Source organism: Chrysochloris asiatica, unplaced genomic scaffold, assembly GCF_000296735.1.
Source record: "Chrysochloris asiatica unplaced genomic scaffold, ChrAsi1.0 scaffold00012, whole genome shotgun sequence".
Classification (NCBI taxonomy): Eukaryota; Metazoa; Chordata; class Mammalia; order Afrosoricida; family Chrysochloridae; genus Chrysochloris; species Chrysochloris asiatica.
Genome location: NW_006408530.1, coordinates 11,375,691 through 11,392,632, shown reverse-complemented (window position 1 = coordinate 11,392,632; position 16,942 = coordinate 11,375,691). Strand labels below are relative to the sequence as shown.

The 16,942-nt window shown below is 40.2% G+C and overlaps 1 protein-coding gene across 1 annotated transcript in view; it reads left to right on the top strand.

The window, feature by feature from the left end:
• The window catches only part of KIF5C (kinesin family member 5C), a 242,778-nt gene that overhangs the window by 155,760 nt on the left and 70,076 nt on the right, over positions 1 to 16,942 (top strand). Inside the window, exon 12 of the mRNA XM_006834553.1 lies at positions 10,966 to 11,114. Coding sequence (XP_006834616.1) covers positions 10,966 to 11,114 — 149 coding nt within the window. The remainder of the gene's footprint in view (positions 1 to 10,965; positions 11,115 to 16,942) is intronic.

Here is a 16,942-nt window from a genome sequence, read left to right as displayed (position 1 = left end):
CTCTCTTCAGATTTTTTATCCTTTTTTCTGCTTTTTCTTCTGTACCTTATGCTTGATCCAGAGCTCTGGGGCTGTTCTGTTAAAGCAGCTTCTCTGGGTTTTCAGTCCCTCCCACCTGCCTCTGTCCCTGTGAAAACCAGAAGCCGAAATTCACTATTTTTAAGGAACTCTAGTTGAAATCATTCCATTTTCTGGAAATTCTTGTATATGACTTGATTTCTTCCTATATCAGTTTGTTTCTAACTTACTTTTTATTGACTATAACATATGTGTATCAAATTGTAGTTTTTTAAAGTGTATAACTCAATGAATTTTTACAAATGTTTATGAATATGTAGGAATCCTGTTGATGCTCTATAGTTTACATGCAGAATGCTTAGTTCAAACCCACCAGCTGCTCCTTGGAAACCCTATATAGGGTCACTATGAATCTGAACTATCTCAACAGCACTAAGCAACAATGACAACATGAATATGTAACCACCACTCAGAATCCTAGAACTCTCTTTCTTGCTTCTTTTCTTTTTTTTTCATCAGGCTGTCTGCTTTATTGCTTATTGATTTGTAGGAATGTATTCTGATATGTTTAATATGTATATTCTGTAGCTCTTCTTCAACTTTTTACTTTGTCTTTTTAGTTTTTTAAATTAATAGGCTTTTTTTTTTTTTTTACAAATTTTTTATTGTGAAGGTTTTTAGAGCAAATCTATTTTCCATTCAACAATTGACACACATTTTGTTTCATGTCATTGATTGCAATACCCACAATGTAAAATGACTTACCCACTTCCTCCTTGTGCTTCCCATTTCCAGTCCTCCTTTTTCCTGCCCCTTCCTGTCTTCTGACCTTGATCCTTGAGCAGATGCAGACCTTTTGATTTCAAATGGTTGGTAATTCTAAGGATTGTTTACCTCCCCTGTGTTATTGTCCATCTTATAGACTTTCTCTGTTATGTGGCCAAAAATTTAGCCACAGGGATGAGTTCAATTCTAGGCTTGAAGAGTAACTAAGCTGGTCCACCTTCTAGCTCTTCTGGTCTCAGGGCCATGAAGGCTGAGGTTCTCATGGTCCATTAATTCTTTGAACTAATTATGTCTATGTGTCTTTGATTTTCATCATTGCTGCAGATGGGGAGAGACCAATAGTTGTACCCTTTGATGACTGCTTATAAACTACTTACCAAAGTGGGATTTAGAAAATCCTGGACTGTGATATGCCAATTGATTTTATTATTTTTTAAAAAAGAGCAGTTTTACAGAAAAATTGAGCAGAAAGTACAGAGAGTTTCTGCTCAATTTTTCTGTAAAATTATCTGGCTCCTCACTACCACTTTGCATTATTATTGTTGTTAGGTGCTTTTGAATCAGTACTGACTCATAGCAACCTTATGCACAACAGAACGAAATACTGCTTGGTCCTGTGCCAGTCTCACAGTTGCTGCTATGCTTGAGCCTATTGCTACTGTCACTGTGCCAATCTATCTCATTGGGGATCTTCCTCTTGTTTGCTGACCCTCCACTTTACCAAACATGATTTATTTCCTGATAATATGTCTGAAGTATGAGAGATGAATTCTGGCCACTCTTGCTTTTCTGAGGAGCAGTATGGCTGTACTTCTTCCAACACTGTTTTGTTGGTAGTCCATGGTACTTTTAATATTCTCCTCCAACACCATAACTCAAATGCATCAATTCTTCTATGGTCTTCTTATTCATTGCCCAACTTTCACATGCATATGGGGCTATTGAAAGTACCATCACTTGTATTAATGTAATACATTTATTGCAATTGGTGATATGTTATTATTAATGAGAGTCCAGAGTTTACATTAGGGTTCATTCTGTCTTACATAGTTCTGTGGGTTTTATTTAATGCATGATATCATTAGAGTATCATGCAGAACTCTAAAATGCCCTCTGCTCTCCTTATTCATTCCTTTTCTAGTCCCTCTGAACCCCTGATAACCACAGATTTTTTTTTTTTAACGTATAAATAATTTTCACTTTTCCAGAATATAGTTCTTATAGTTTAGATGATACATTATACAATGTCTTCAGACTGGCTTCTTTTCATTTAACGTTATGCATTTAAGGTTCCTCAATACCTTATTTCTCTTTACTGTGGAATTCCATTGTGTGGCTTTTCGAAGGCCATCTTGATTGCTTTCAGTATTGGCATTTATGGGTAAAATTCCTACAAATCCTCATGTGCAGATTTTTTTGTGGATCTAAGTTTCTAACTCATTTAGGTAAATACCTAGGAGTAGGATTGCTGGATTGTATGATCATATAATTAGACATCGTTTAACTTAGCAAGAAACGGCCAAACTATCTTCCAAAGTGGGTGTACCATTTTGTATTTCCACCAAAAATAGAAAATTCCTGTTGGTTCACATTCTCACCTGCCAGTGTTTTGTATTTTAGCCATTCTAATGGTAGTATCTCTTTATAATTTTAATGTGCAATTCCCTAATGACATATGATATGAATCATCTTTTTATATGCTTATTTGACATCTATATATCTTGTTTGGTCTGCTCAAATCTTTTACACATTTGAGAAAAAATTGGGTCGTTTGTTTGCTTATTGTTGAGTTTTTAGAGTCCTTTGTGTATCTTGGAAATAAGCCCTGCATTAGATAGGTGTTTTGCCAAAAATTTTTCCCAGTTTGTTGCTTTTCTTTAGATTCTCAAGTGTCTTTTGCTTAGCAGAAGTTTTTAAATTGGAATGAAGTCCAACTTAGGCATCACCCCCTAGGTTGTGTTTTTGGTGTTATATCAAAAAAACGTATCAACAAAAAACATACCTAGATTTTGTGTTTTACATTTCGGTCTATATGATCCATGAGTTAATTTTTGTGAAAGATATATGTCATTTCTCTCTTAACGAAGACAGTCTTGTTTGTTTTTTAATACAATTTTATTTTGTTAAGAATATACACAGCAAACCAATTCAACAGTTTCTACATGTACCATTTAGTAACATTCTTAGAGTTGTAAATACCTCCTTTTCTGAGTTGTTCCTCCTCCATTAACATAAAGTCACTGGCCCCTAAGGTTCCTATTTAATCCTTCAAGTTGCTGCTGTCAATTTAGTCCCTTATAGTTAATTCTTAAAAAAGCATAATGCTCAAAGCAGATCTTTTTTCCTCGTTAGGCTAAGCTGTTGTTTGGTTTCAGAAGACTTCAGGGAATATTTTTGGCTTAAGGTTTATAGATTATGTCAGAGCAATGGTTATAGGAATTTATGCAATCTTCATGGCTCCAAAAGTCTGTTCTGTACCCCACCTCTACCCCCACCTTTGATCAGGAGTTTTCTATAGAATATCTGATGAAAATGTTCAGTAATAGTAGTCGGGCATCATCCAGTGCTTTTGGTCCCATGGCAAAGGAGGCAGTTGTTCAGAGAGGCAGTGGGCCACACATTTCATTGTTGTTGTTAGGTGCCATCAAGTTGGCGGACTCATAGCTACCCTGTGCATAAAAATCCTTCATTTCCTGGCTCTCTTTCTTCAGATGGTATTCCAGGCACTTGGAGACCATTTGTTGTGCCTTGGATGACGTCTTGAAAGCTTTTAAAGACCCCTGTCACTATGAATTGAACTAGGAGATAGCACAGAAACATTAAACTTACTATTAGGCCAATTAACTGGGATGTCTTATGAAAACATGACCCTAAACCTCCAAATAAAGAAACCAAATCCCGTGAGGTTTTTGGTTGTACATTAGCAGAATCAGAAGCTACTCTTTTTTTGGTCATAGTTGTAAATATATATCGCACGACTTTTGCCAATTAAACTTTGGTAGGGGTAAGCACCTTACTGATAGCAGTTATAGTAAATGTGCATCCATCATCATTTAACTCCCTTTCTCCCTTTTCTCCTGTCCCTGGTAACCTCTACTGAACTTTGTTCTCAATACATTTGTCTCCTCCTATCTTTTTATATAAGTGAGGTTATACAAAATTTGTCCTTTTGCAATTGACTTATTTCACTCTGTGTAATGTCTTCAAGTCTCATCCATATTGTAGCATATAATCCAGACTTTTCTTCTACTGGATTAGTAGTATCCAGTTTGCACCACATTTTGTTTATCCATTTATCTGTGTATGGACAGTTAGGTTGTTTCCATGCTTTTGGCTGTTGTGAATAGTTCTGCAATGAACATCGGTGTGCAAGCTTCTATTTGAGTCTCTGCTTTCAAGTCTTTGGTGTATATAACCTAAGAGTGGAATTGCTGGGTTATATAGTGGTGGTGACTGTTTGCTGTGGAATCAGTTCTAACTCATAAAGACCTTGTATAGTGTTTTTGAAGCTGGAAATTTTTACATGAGCAGAAGTCCTCCTCTTACTCCCACAGAGCAGCTGGTAGTTACAAATTGCTGACCTTGTAGTTAGCAGCCCTACTCATAACCCACTACACTACCAGGGTGCGTTCGGGTCACATGGTAGTTCTAGTTACAGATTTTTGAAGAATCACAACACTATTTCTCACAACAGTTGTACCATTTTGCATTTCTTTCCAGCAATGAGTAAAAGTCCCAATTTCCCCACATCCTTGCCAACATTTGTTATTTTCAGGTTTAAAAAAATTGGCTAGGATAACATTTGTTATTTTCAGGTTTAAAAGAATTGGCTAGAATAAGTATTGAACTGCAAACCATGAAGTTAGTGGTTCAAACCCACCAGCCACTCCTTGGAAACTCTGTACAGGTTTGCTGTGAGTCAGAACCAACTTGACGACACTTGACAACAACAGTAACCAAGACCAAATAAAACCCAGTGCCTTCCAGTTGATTCCAACTCATCGCGACCTTATATAGGGTTTCCAAGACTATACAGTTTTATAAAACAGATATCCTCATCTCTATCCATCAGAGCCATTGGTTGGTTTGAACTACTGACCTTGTAGATAGCAGTCTAGTGTTTATCTTACAGCACCAGTAGGGCTCCTTAGCTATTCTAAATGGGAGTGTAGTTTTGATTTGCATCTGTCTAGTAGCGTAGTGGTTACGAATCGGGCTGCGAACCTTAAGGTCAGCGGTTTGAAACTACCAGCCGCTCCGCGGGAGAAAGATGAGGCTTTTTACTCCCGTAAAGATTTACACCCTCGGAAACCCTATACAGGGTCGCTATGGGTCGGAACCGACGCGATGGCACATAAAGAAAAAAAAAAGATGGTTAATGAAGCTGAGCATCTTTTCATGTGTTTGGTGGCCATTTGAACATCTTCTTTGGTGAAATACCTATTCAAATTCTTTCCCCATTTTATAATTGGTTTACTTTGTCTTTTTGTTGCTAAGTTGTAGAAATTTTATGTATATTTTGGTTATTAGATTTTTGTTGGACATATAGTTTCTGAAGAAATTCTCCCAGTCGGTAACTTTACATTTTGGGGGTAATCTTTTTTTTTTAATGTTTTATTGTGAATTATGTGATAGTTTACATGGGAGAACATCAGTCTTACATTCATTCTATCGTATATCGTCTCATTGCCATGGTTACAATCCCCTCCATGCAATCCTTCCCCAGTAACCCCCAGGTCTTCAGCACACAGTCGCTCTCCCTCTCTGGATCTAAAGTCTCCAGCTGCTCCATCGCTCCACGTCATCATCTCTGGCTCCATTTCAGGCATCACTGCTTCTCTGGGTAGGGTCCCGCTCTCTGCTCTTCTCCCTTGATGGTCCTAGGGACCTCCGCTCCTAGACTGAAAAGTTAATCACTCCCCTCCTTGCTATAAAACATCCACCTTTACATTTCCGACCCTCACAATCAGTCCTGATAACAATTATTCACTATTGTATCACAAGAGACCCATCTGCATTTCATTGCATCAGCCCCGCCTAGTCAGATTGAATACTACTCACTGGAGATTCTACCTTCTTCCAGGCCCTCTGGATCTAGGTTCCCTCTTGAAAGCTTGTAAGCCAGTCATTTCTTGCCTTTGTACCCCTCCACCCCCCATTTTGGGTAGCCAATGTCCAAGTTGTCCATCCCTGTCTACTCTGTGTGTGGAGGGGGTGGGGTTGATTCTTGCTGTAAGGACTTATTCCCTCTTTTGAGCTACTGCTTCCATAGGTGTAGGTCAAGTTCACCAAATTGTATGAGAATACTTTTTTTTTTCCCCTCTTCTTTTTACTTCTGGTTGAGCTCTGATCATCCAGTCACTGAAGCCAGGATAAGTGGGTATTATCTGCAAGTGTGGGTATTCTTATGCATATGCCCTCTCTTTTTATCAGCTGGACGCTTCACTCTCCACTCTAGTCCTCTGTGGCTATGTCACTGACTCTGGGCCCAAGAGTCCCCAGGTCTTGCCACACTGCTGGCTAACCAGGTCTTCACCCAGGTTCACAGAAGTCTATTGAACGTTGTAGGGCTTAGCTCACCGCTTCATTTCTGTTTTTCCCTCACTTCCCCTTATCTGTGTCAAGCGTGGTCACTAATCACAGCGTGTATTCCCATTGAGTCTTAGTCTTGGAAGGGGGTTTGCACTGAGGGGACCCGACCACTTGCCTTGATGTTTCTTAGGTGGGGGTAATCTTTTGAAGAATACAAGTGTCCAGTTTTTATAAAATACTATTTATGTATCTGTCTTTTGTTGTTTGTGTTTTTGTTATTACATTAGATAATCTATCATTAAAAGCTGCAGTCCTGGTGTGGCACTGTGGGTTAATGCACTGGACTGCAGAGTTGGTGTGAACCACAAGGTCAGTGGTTCAAGCTCACCAGCCACTCCTTAGAAGCCATATATTGGGTCATTATGGGTTGGAACTGACTCCATGGTACTTAACAACAATCGTTAAAAGCTAGGCCTGATTAGTTGTCCCTTCTTTTTATTTTAAGAGTTTTATAGTTTTAGTTTGCACATTTAGAAATTGTTGTGTATGATGTGGGACATGGATCCTGTTTTGTTTTTCTGCATTTGGAAATCTAATTTTCCTGTTACCATTTATTTATTTATTTAATGACATTTCCACGTGAGTTTTCTTTCTTTTACTTTTTATTATGAATTGAGTAAAAAGTTTACAGCCAAGATCATTAGTTTTCCATTCAACAAATCTTACACTTTGTTTCAGCTCAATGATTGCAGTCCCCCTCCTGGTGTGGCGCTGTAGGATAAGCACTGGACTGTAAGGTCAGTTTGAGCCACAAGGTTGATGGCTCAAACTCATCAACTGCTCCTTGGAAACCTTATACAGGGTTGCTAAGAGTGTGTCACAACCATGCAACAACAGTTATTTTGCTTCCTCCCTGTGGTTCTTATTTGCATTCTATCCACTTTCCCATTCCTGCTCAACTCTGTCCTTAGATAAATGTTGCCCTTTTGATTTTGAATGATTAACTATTCCATGGTGAACATACCTTGCTAGTGTTGTTGTCTTCCCTATTTACCCATCTACTGCTTGGCTGAAAACTGGGCCATGAGGGAGGGTGAGTTCCTTTCCAGACCCGAAGAGTGGTTGAGGACCATAGTCTCAGGTTCTTCGAGTCTCTTTCTGAATAGTAAGCCCAGTCTTTAAAAAAAAAATAATAATAATTTTGAGTTTTGTTCCACATTTTCTCCCACTTTATCCAGGATCTTCTAATGTGATCCCTTTCAGAGCAGTTGGTAGTGGGAGCCAGGTAGCCAGGTCTCAGAGTCATGGAGACTGATGCTCATTAGTTCTTTGGACTAATTTATTCGAGCATTTCAATTCTCATCACGCTTCTTTCTTCAGTGCAGGAGACCAATAGCTACACCTTAGATGGCCGCTTATACACTTTTAAGATCCTAGAAGCTACTCACCAAAGTAGGATGTAGAACATTGTCTTGTGGACTATATTATGTCAATTAGCCCGAGTGTCCCCCGAAACTATGGTCCTGAGCCCCCCAGCCCAGCAATTCATTGCTTTAAGATGTTTGGCAATATCTAGAAAGTTTCCATCATTTTGCCCACTGTATGCTCCACCACATTCATAGTTATGTTTGCAGGAAAGATAAATAACCAGGTACAAATATCCTCTTTAAAACTTTTACATATTTGTGGGTATACTCCCACTCTTCCTCCATACCCATTTAGCCTGTGTCTCTGTCCATGTATCTACCAGCAGAACACTATTGTTCCAAGGTTGCCCAACACACTTATTGAAGAAATACTTCTTTCCCCATTAAATGGTTATGAATCTCTGGAGGTAGCAGAAAACCTCATCTTTCTCCTGTAGAGCAGCTGATGGGCTTGAACTGCTGACTTTGTGGTTCGCAGTCTAGTACTAATCCTCTAAAGCCACTGACGTCCCTGTAGCTGCAGAGAATGTTTTAAAATCAGGCAGTGGGAGTCTTCCAACTTTGTTCTTTTCTTTCTACATTGCTTTAGCTATTCGGGATCTCTTGCAATTTCATATAAAGTTGACCAATGGTGTTTCTATTTCTTTAAAGGAGACTATTTGGAATTTTGATTGGGATTGAGTAGAATCTATAGGTCACTGAGTATGTTGATATGTTAACAATAGTAAGCATTCCAATCCATAAACATGGAACATCTTTCTATTTATTTAAATCTTCTTTAATCTCTTTCAGCAGTGTTTTATGGTTTTCATTCTACTGAATATATCACATCCCTGGTTAGATACATTCTGCTCATTGGAAACCTTATACAGGGCTGCTAGAGTTGGAACTGACTCAATGGCACTTAACAACAACAACATCATTTTTTCTCTTAGGTGTTGCTGTAAATGGAATTGTTTCCTTAATTTCTCTTTCAGATTTCTCATTGCTGGTGTAGAAACTAACTGATTTTTGCTTGATGATCTTGTACCCTGTATCTTTGCTAAATTTCTCTATTAGCTCTAGAAATTTTCTTGTGGACTTTGAGATTTTCTCTTTTTAGGATCATATATATGAATATGATCCTATATAGAGAGATATGATATGATATCATATCATATCTGGAGTACTGGTGCAGTGCTGTGAGTTAATGTGCTGGACTGCAAGGTCATTTGAACTACAAGGTCAGCAGTTCAAGCTCACCAGCCACTCCTCAGAAACCCTATACAGGGTTGCTATGGATTGGAACCAGCTCAACATCACTTAACAACAACATCTGCAAATAGAGATAATTTTGCTTTTTTTCCAATGTTGATACCTTTTATTTCTTTTTCTTATCTTATTGTTCTGACAAGGATTTCTAATACAATAATGAATAGAAGTGATGAGAACAGGTACCCTTGTGATAAAAAGCTTTTAATGAAATCACTTTTTTTTTTCTTTTGGGTCCTATTTAAGAAATCTTTTACCTGCTCCAAGATTTTGTAGGTAATCTCTTATGTTTTTTTTTTTTTTTTTTAAGAGGGGCATGTTTTCTTGTTTTAACTTCTACATTTATATCTATGATCCATCTGGAATAGATTTTTTTTTTTCTATTAATAAAATAATTAATTGCTGTTGAATCAATTCCAACTCATGACATATGGTAGAGACTAGGCTTCTCCACAAGATTTTGTTAGCTGACAATGGATGCTTCAGCTTGTGTTTGTATCTGGGCAACATCCACGCCACTGCCTGAGGCTGTTAGAAGGGGAGGTGACAGGATGAAAGCAGTACAGACTTTACAGCAGTCATAACATTGCTACTTTGGAAAAAACTACTAGAGTTGAAACATTTACTTCTGGGGACAGCAGCCTCAAGTTCAAGAGAACTAGAAAGAATTATACTAATTCTTAAGTGGAGTCTTAAGTTGAAGCCATTTAACTCTTCTTTTGACAGTTAGGTTATTTAGTTGTCTGTGTTAGAGATTAATTTTTGTAATGACGTCTGTCGTGCTGAATTTCTTTCACTGAAATAGAAATCATATCTAAAATGTCATTCGATGACAACGGTAATTAACCTGAGTCTCATATTAGATAGTGCTGGCAAATATGATGTTGCAATAAATGTTGGGTGTTGAACATGATAAAATCACTAGAAAATAAAACAGGACATTTTTAAACTGTAGTTTTCAGTCTTTTAAAAACTGGACAAGGTTGCTTATGTGTTCATACCTTTTATTTCTAGTATCACCAAGAGCTGCCACTCTTGCCATCTGCTCCCTCAAGTTACTGTCCAACTACCAGATATGTGGTATCATAATGTTCTAGTCCACGGGACCTTAGTTACCAGTCTTAACTAGAAATGCCAAAATGAATGCCATTAGACAAGTTTGTCCCACAAATTATTTTGAAAAAAATTTTTTTTTAAAACTAGGACATACAAATGTTAAAAATGTCTATTTTCTTGCATTCTTTGAAAAATGTTATAATCTGAGAACAGTAGACCCTTCATTTCTGCACTTGGCTGCAATGGGTCATGTGCTCAGCAAGTAGCTCTGATTTCACCTGGTCTCCTTGTTCATTTATGTGACTCACCTGACCCCTGAGGCATGTTGGCATATGTTCAACATCTCAAGGATGGTTCTAGGTTCCTGATCTGATTCAGAAAAAACATTGAGTATATCACTTCCATCTGTGTATTACTGATAAGAGAAACTGCAAGCTCCAGGTGGGCAGAGATTTGGTACATCCCCAGTCCTGGCATAGACTGTGTGTTTTATACATGTTTATTGAATTGAAAGGAAATGTGTTTAGGAAGATTCTCTGGCAGTTATGTGCAAGAGGTATTAAAGGAGGATGTGGAAAATTTAAAAAGGGCAATAACCATGCATCATGTCTGAGAACATAGACTACGATGGTGGTAGGGGAATGGAAGAAAGAGGAGCTAATTCAATGAAAAGTCCACAGGGCTGTAGGGAGAAAAGGAAAGAGTGGATTTGGAGAATCAAGGAGTAGCAGTGTTATTCCTCCAACTGGGGGTTAGTAGGTATGCCACAGGTATCCCTTCTGCTTCCCCATCCAAACCTTTTGAAATGAAAGGAATTGGAGACTGAATTACATGAATGCCCCAGCTACTGCTGAAATCTGTGCTCAGATTTTTCCTCTCATGTTTTGCACCCCAGAGCGAAGACCATCAAGAATACAGTCTCTGTGAACCTGGAACTGACAGCGGAGGAATGGAAGAAGAAATATGAAAAAGAGAAAGAAAAAAACAAGACTTTGAAAAATGTTATCCAGCATCTGGAGATGGAGCTAAACAGATGGAGAAATGGTAAGACAGCATGGAGAGGGAAAAGGGGGCCAAAGTGTGCACTTTCTTTTTCCTGCAACTGTTGGCATTTTGGGAAATGAGAGCAGGAGGGATGAAGGTGACTGTTAGCATCCCCGGAGACAAGAGAAGGAGGGATGAAGGTGAAGCTTGGACTTGCCTGGTAACAACATGTGTGAACGACTAGATGTTTCCTTTCCCTAGGAAAGCTCTCCCTTACCCCCAACTCCGGTGCTTGGCTGGCCTAGAGCGTCATGTGAGCATGTGACAATTTGCAAGGTTGCCTTATTTCTGTATTTCCAATGAGGTGTTCACCTGTGCTGTAGCCATAGTTGGAAGTTTAGAGGGCAGAGCTTGAGACTTTGTGATTCAGATGCTTTGTTTATAAAAATGTCATTCTCTCCTTTGTGATTTCTTTTTAAAAAAACTGATTTGGGGTAAGTCACCTCTAGTAATTATTTGTTTTAGTTTTTGCTCATTTTTTTGTGAAAAATCTCCTCCATGCTCAGCTTCTTCAAAGGCAAAAGTGGAGGGTTACTGACAAAACTTCAGGCTAAAGTGGAATCTTAAAGGCTTGTTTCGTGACTAGGGTTTTGTTTTCTTTTCTCCCCCCACAAACATTCTCATTTCTCCTGGGAGAAAATATCTCAGAGAGTTGACATTGCGGTGGGTGGATGAGTTGTGGGTGAGGTGTTGAACAGGGGTTTTCAGATCCTACTGCAGATGGAGTGATTTTAGCATTGTGATGGAAATCAGACAGAAGGTTTTTTTTACTGAAATGAAGTGTGTGTCTGTCTGTCTGTCTGATTGGAGGTCATTCTTCCGATTCTTTGCTGCTTTAGCCAGTCTTTATTTCAGGTGCTGCTGCGGTCCGGTCCACAGCCATGAGTAAATGTGGGATCCCAGGGCTGTTACATGGGAGAGAGTGTGCCCTGTTTGTAACTATAGAGTTAACAGCAGACTGTCTTGGGATTAGATGTTTGCCACTACCTTTTTTTTGGCTTGCTAGTAAGGGTGGGGTGTCAATGAACTACTGTTTAATTGAAAAGCAATTACGTGGCTAATGAGAATTTAAGAGAGGTTCAAAAAATGACCTAGTAGCCTAAATAACATGATTCCCTTTTTTTTGGGAAGAATATCTTGCTGCACATGTGTTTTGAAAGCTGCTAGAATGAGTGAGTAATTTAGCACCTGGGGCTGGAGGACGCTTCCTTGCCACTTGTCAGGAGTAGGAGAGCGGGTGAGGTGCTTGTTGAGGCTGGGAGCAAGGGGTTGTAGAAGGTTTATTCTGTTTCTGGGAGCTCCAGGGTCAGCACTCTGTTGGGTGACCAGGACATCTAGTAATGCCCTTTGGTGAAAGGTAGAAACATTGTGGAGTTGGCAACCTTATTTTGTTTTTGACATCGTTTTCCGCTTCTTGTCCAGTTCTAACCCACCAATTCTCTATCCCCCATCAATGCTGTCCTGTGAAGTCTGCCCACTGCCCTGTATGCCTAACCTACCCTTGTGTGAGCAGCTCTTTTGGACTAGTTGATGTCTGTTCTTGGCCTCTTCATTTAGCCTCCTTACAATCAATTTAAGGAGCTCTGGTAGCGTAGTTGTTAGGAGTCGGGCTGCTAATCTCAAGGTCAGCAGTTTGAAGCTATCAGCTGTTCCGCAGGAAAAAGATGAGACTTTCTGCTCTCATAAAGATTTACAGCCTTGGAAACCCTATCAATGCAGGGTTGCTATTTATGAGTTAGAACCGAGTCTAGAGCACATCACTGCCACCATCATCATTTTTAAACTATTTGTTCTACTTCTGTGCCCTTTAAAGGTGAGACCTTACACGAATCCTGGTTGTTGTTCACTGGCATCTGAAAGAAGTAGCAGCTAGTCAGCTGAAATCAAAGGTGCAAACTGAGGGTGGAGAGAGCCCCGTTTTACAAGGTCCCTTAGGAGTGGGGCAGGAAGGCCAATGTGGAGAGCTGGATGGTAGGGCAGTGGGGAGCGATGGGAAGGTGGGCCTGAGATGGGCTGAAAGGGTTGGCAGGGGCTATATGGTGCTGGGCTCTGCAGTCCTTACTCAGGATTTTTCTCATTATCTTGAAAATGATGAGCAACTATATACTTTCAAGGAGTCCATTTTGACTCAAAGCGACCCTATAGGACAGAGTAGAACTGCTTCCTAGGGTTTCTGAGACTAAATCTTTGTAGGATTATACGGCCTTATCTTTCTACCTAGGAACAGCTGGTGGGTTTGAATCTCCAACTTTCTGGTCAACAGCCCAATACTTAACCCACCAAGACTTCTTAGGGACCATAGAAGATTTGCATTTTTGAAGCTCTGTTGGTTGTGCTGGAGAATGGACTGAAGTGGGCAGGAGGTATCAGGCTCATGGTTGTTTGGATTGGAGGGTTTACTGAGTTGAGTGGAGGGCAGAGCTATTTACCTAGAACTCCTGGAGAAGAAGGGATGAGAAGGGAGTTCAAGAAATCTATGGCTCCTTGAATTTAGTGTGCCACACCAAAAATAAACGAATGAATGAATGAATGCATACATGTAAGAAAGGACTGGAAGCTCGTGTCTGGAAGTGGTTCCCATGCTTCAGTTCTCGTTTCTTGTAGCAGCAATTATGAAGGCCTGGCTGTTTATGTGAATCATTGTTGTTAAGTGCTGTCGAGTTGGTTCTGACCCATAGCGACCCTGTGTAGGGTTTCCGAGCAGCAGCTGGTGAGCTTGAACCAACCTTGCAGTTCAAAGGACTTTGCAGTCTGGCGTATTAAACCACACTGCCATAGCAGGACTCCTTATGTGAATTAGGGAACTTAGAACTGGATAGATAATTAGAGGAGGCAGTGCCCTCGGGTGGCAGGATATTGCCCGATTCCTTTTTAAATTTGGCATATACATTTGTTCTCCACTTGTAGCAGGCAGCTACTTAGTTCTCGTCAGTGTCTTCTGGGAATTCATGTTCCACATTGTCATCTGAACAGTCTGAACGAGTCTTGTCAATCCTGTATACTCTCCCCTGGGAAAGGGGTTTCTTGTATTGTAGGATGTGTTTATAATTTAAAAGTTTGATTTCTGTACTCCAGCTGGTGGGAGAACAAGGACAACAGTGTAACCGAAATGAAGTTGGTGTGAGTGTGCTTTTTCCTACTCACTGTTATATAGAATATGGTAGAAAGATTAAGATTGAAAATACGTAAATTAACAATGGTGTTGTAACTGCAAATGACTTTAGGAGAACCTAAGCAGATAATGGAAGGAGCTTTGGTAGCGTTAGTGGTTATGGGTCGAGCTGCTAACCTCAAGGTCAGTTGCTGAAATCTACCAGCTGTTCAATTGGAGAAAGATGAGGTTTTCTGCTCCTATAAAGATTTATAGCCTAAGAAACCCTATGCAAGGTAGCTATGAGTCAGACCCGACACCAAGGCACACAGCCATGACCACCACCAAGCAAATAATGGAATGCTGGTGTGGCTCTACAGTAGGAGTTGTTATTGTTGTTAAGTGCTGTTGAATTGGTTCTGATAACATCATTGTGTGCCATACAGAATTATCAACTTAAAAATTAACCTGCTATATTTGGTCAAACATTTCATTAACTCACCCTATGCGATGGCTGAAACTGTGGTTGCTTTGGCAGGGACAGACCAATGATTTTGCAGTCCTTATATAGCTTGTGAGCCAGACATTCCCCACCCCTGCTCTATAAAATATGCACTGGCCTACGAACTACTAACCACAAAGTCAGCAGTTCAAATCCACCAGCCGCTCTTCAGAGACCCCTTACAGGATTGCTATAAGTTGGTAATGACTCGATGGCACTAAACAATAACAACAAAGCAGATAAGATATGTAGGTGAAAGGAGGTATGTCTGATACAGCTGGAAGTAATGGGACTGTGACACAGGAGAGGACATTCAAATGTAAACTATGAGAGGGCTTCAAAAATTCCATGGAAAAATTCCATTTTCTGTTTCTTTGCATTTTCTTAGGAACTTTTTGGAGTCCCTTTGTAAACCCTGTCTATTAAACTCCTATTGGCTGTTTTTGTGGGTTTTTTTGTTTTTTTTTGCCACCATCATCCCCATTCCTCAAGCCACCAATTTTCAGTGCACCCATACTGGGGGATTCCTTCCAAATGCAGCTTGATTCTCAGAATCAGTCTGTAACTCATAGCTTACACTCATATACTATGTAGTTGTTACTGGTTTCCATCTAGTCAAATCCAACTCATGGCAATGACAAGCAAGCAGAGTGGAACTGTTTCATAGGATGTGCAAGGCTGTGACCTATTGGAAGCAAATTACTAGGCCTTACTTGCTAGGCACCTGTGGTTGGGTTTGAACTGCCTTTCCGTTAGTAGTCCACTACTTAACCATTTGTGCCACCCAGCTATATACCATAAACCCACTGCCATCGAGTCAATTACGACTCATAGTGACCCGAGAGGTCAGAGTAGAACTGCACCTTAGGATTTCTAAGACTGTATTTTTTATTGGAGCAGACAGCCTCATCTTTTTCTGAAGAGTAGCTGGTAGATTTGAACCACTGACCTTACTGTTAGACCATTGCCTAACCCACTACACCACCAGGGATCCATGGTGTATACCCTAAACCAAAAACCCACTGCCTTTGTGTCAACTCCCACTCATGTGACTTTGTATAGGGCTACCAAAGCTGTTCTTTTGGCAGCCCATGGCAAAAGAACAAACAGATCCGTGTTGGAGGAAGTGCAGCCAGAGTGCTCCTTGGAGACCAGGATGGCCAAACTTTTGTCTCATACGTTGAACATATTGTCAGGAGGGACCAGTCACTGGAGAAGTATATCATGTTTGGTAAGGTAGAGGGTCCGAGAAAAAGAGGAAGACCTCAACAAGATGGATTGGCCAGGTGTCAGCATTGATGGACTCAAGCGTGGCTACAGTATTTGGCCCCGGATCAGACAGTGTTTCATTCTACTGTGCATAGGATCGCTGTGAGTCGGTACTGACTTGATGGCACCTAACAACAACAACAACAACCAAGGCTGTAAATCTTTATGGGATTAGAAAGCCAGATCTTTCTCCCATGGAGCAGCTGGTAGATTAGAACTGTTGACCTTGCAATTTGCAGCCCAACTCATAATCTACTATGCTACCAGGGTTCCTTGGTATATACTATTGCAGCTTTTATTAATTTTTGAGAATAGCTTTGGGTATGTGCATGACCTATCCCTGTTTTTATAAAGGAAGGAATGAGGAGAACCACCCACTTGCCTGGTTTCATTTTCCAGTGTGGCAGTTAGGGCCTTTGGGTCGCAAGCAACAGGAATTGAACCCACTTGGTTTAAACAAAAATGGACTAATTTGAAAAAGCAGTGCGTGGTGCACAGAAGCAGAGGAACAGTGGAGGACCCAGGTTCTGACAGGCCGAAGCTGGGGTTGGTTGTTCCAGGGGATGTAGGCAACTGGAAGAAATGGCCAGTTCTCCCGAGGGGTCACACTGAAGTGAATCCTCTCACAGTGTTTTTCCTATCCTTGTGTTGTTGCATTGGGGATTCAGCGTCTCAGAAGAGAAGTAGGGCTGTGTGTGGTGATAGGAGGAGAGGACATGCTGATAGATTGCCTGATGAAAGTTGCATGCATTTGGAGGTGTGTGTGTGTGTAAGGTAATTAATTCCTCTAAAGGAAGCTGGGCGCTATTAGGAGAATGTGTGTTGGGTGGCTGACAAACAACAAATGCCCATTACGTTCTACTAGTGACATCTTGTGGGCTGTCAGTCTTCAAATTTAGAGGCTCTGCTTGCCACTTGTACCTCCTGGAAATTTATTCAGCCTACAAGGAACAGAGAGAAAGAGTT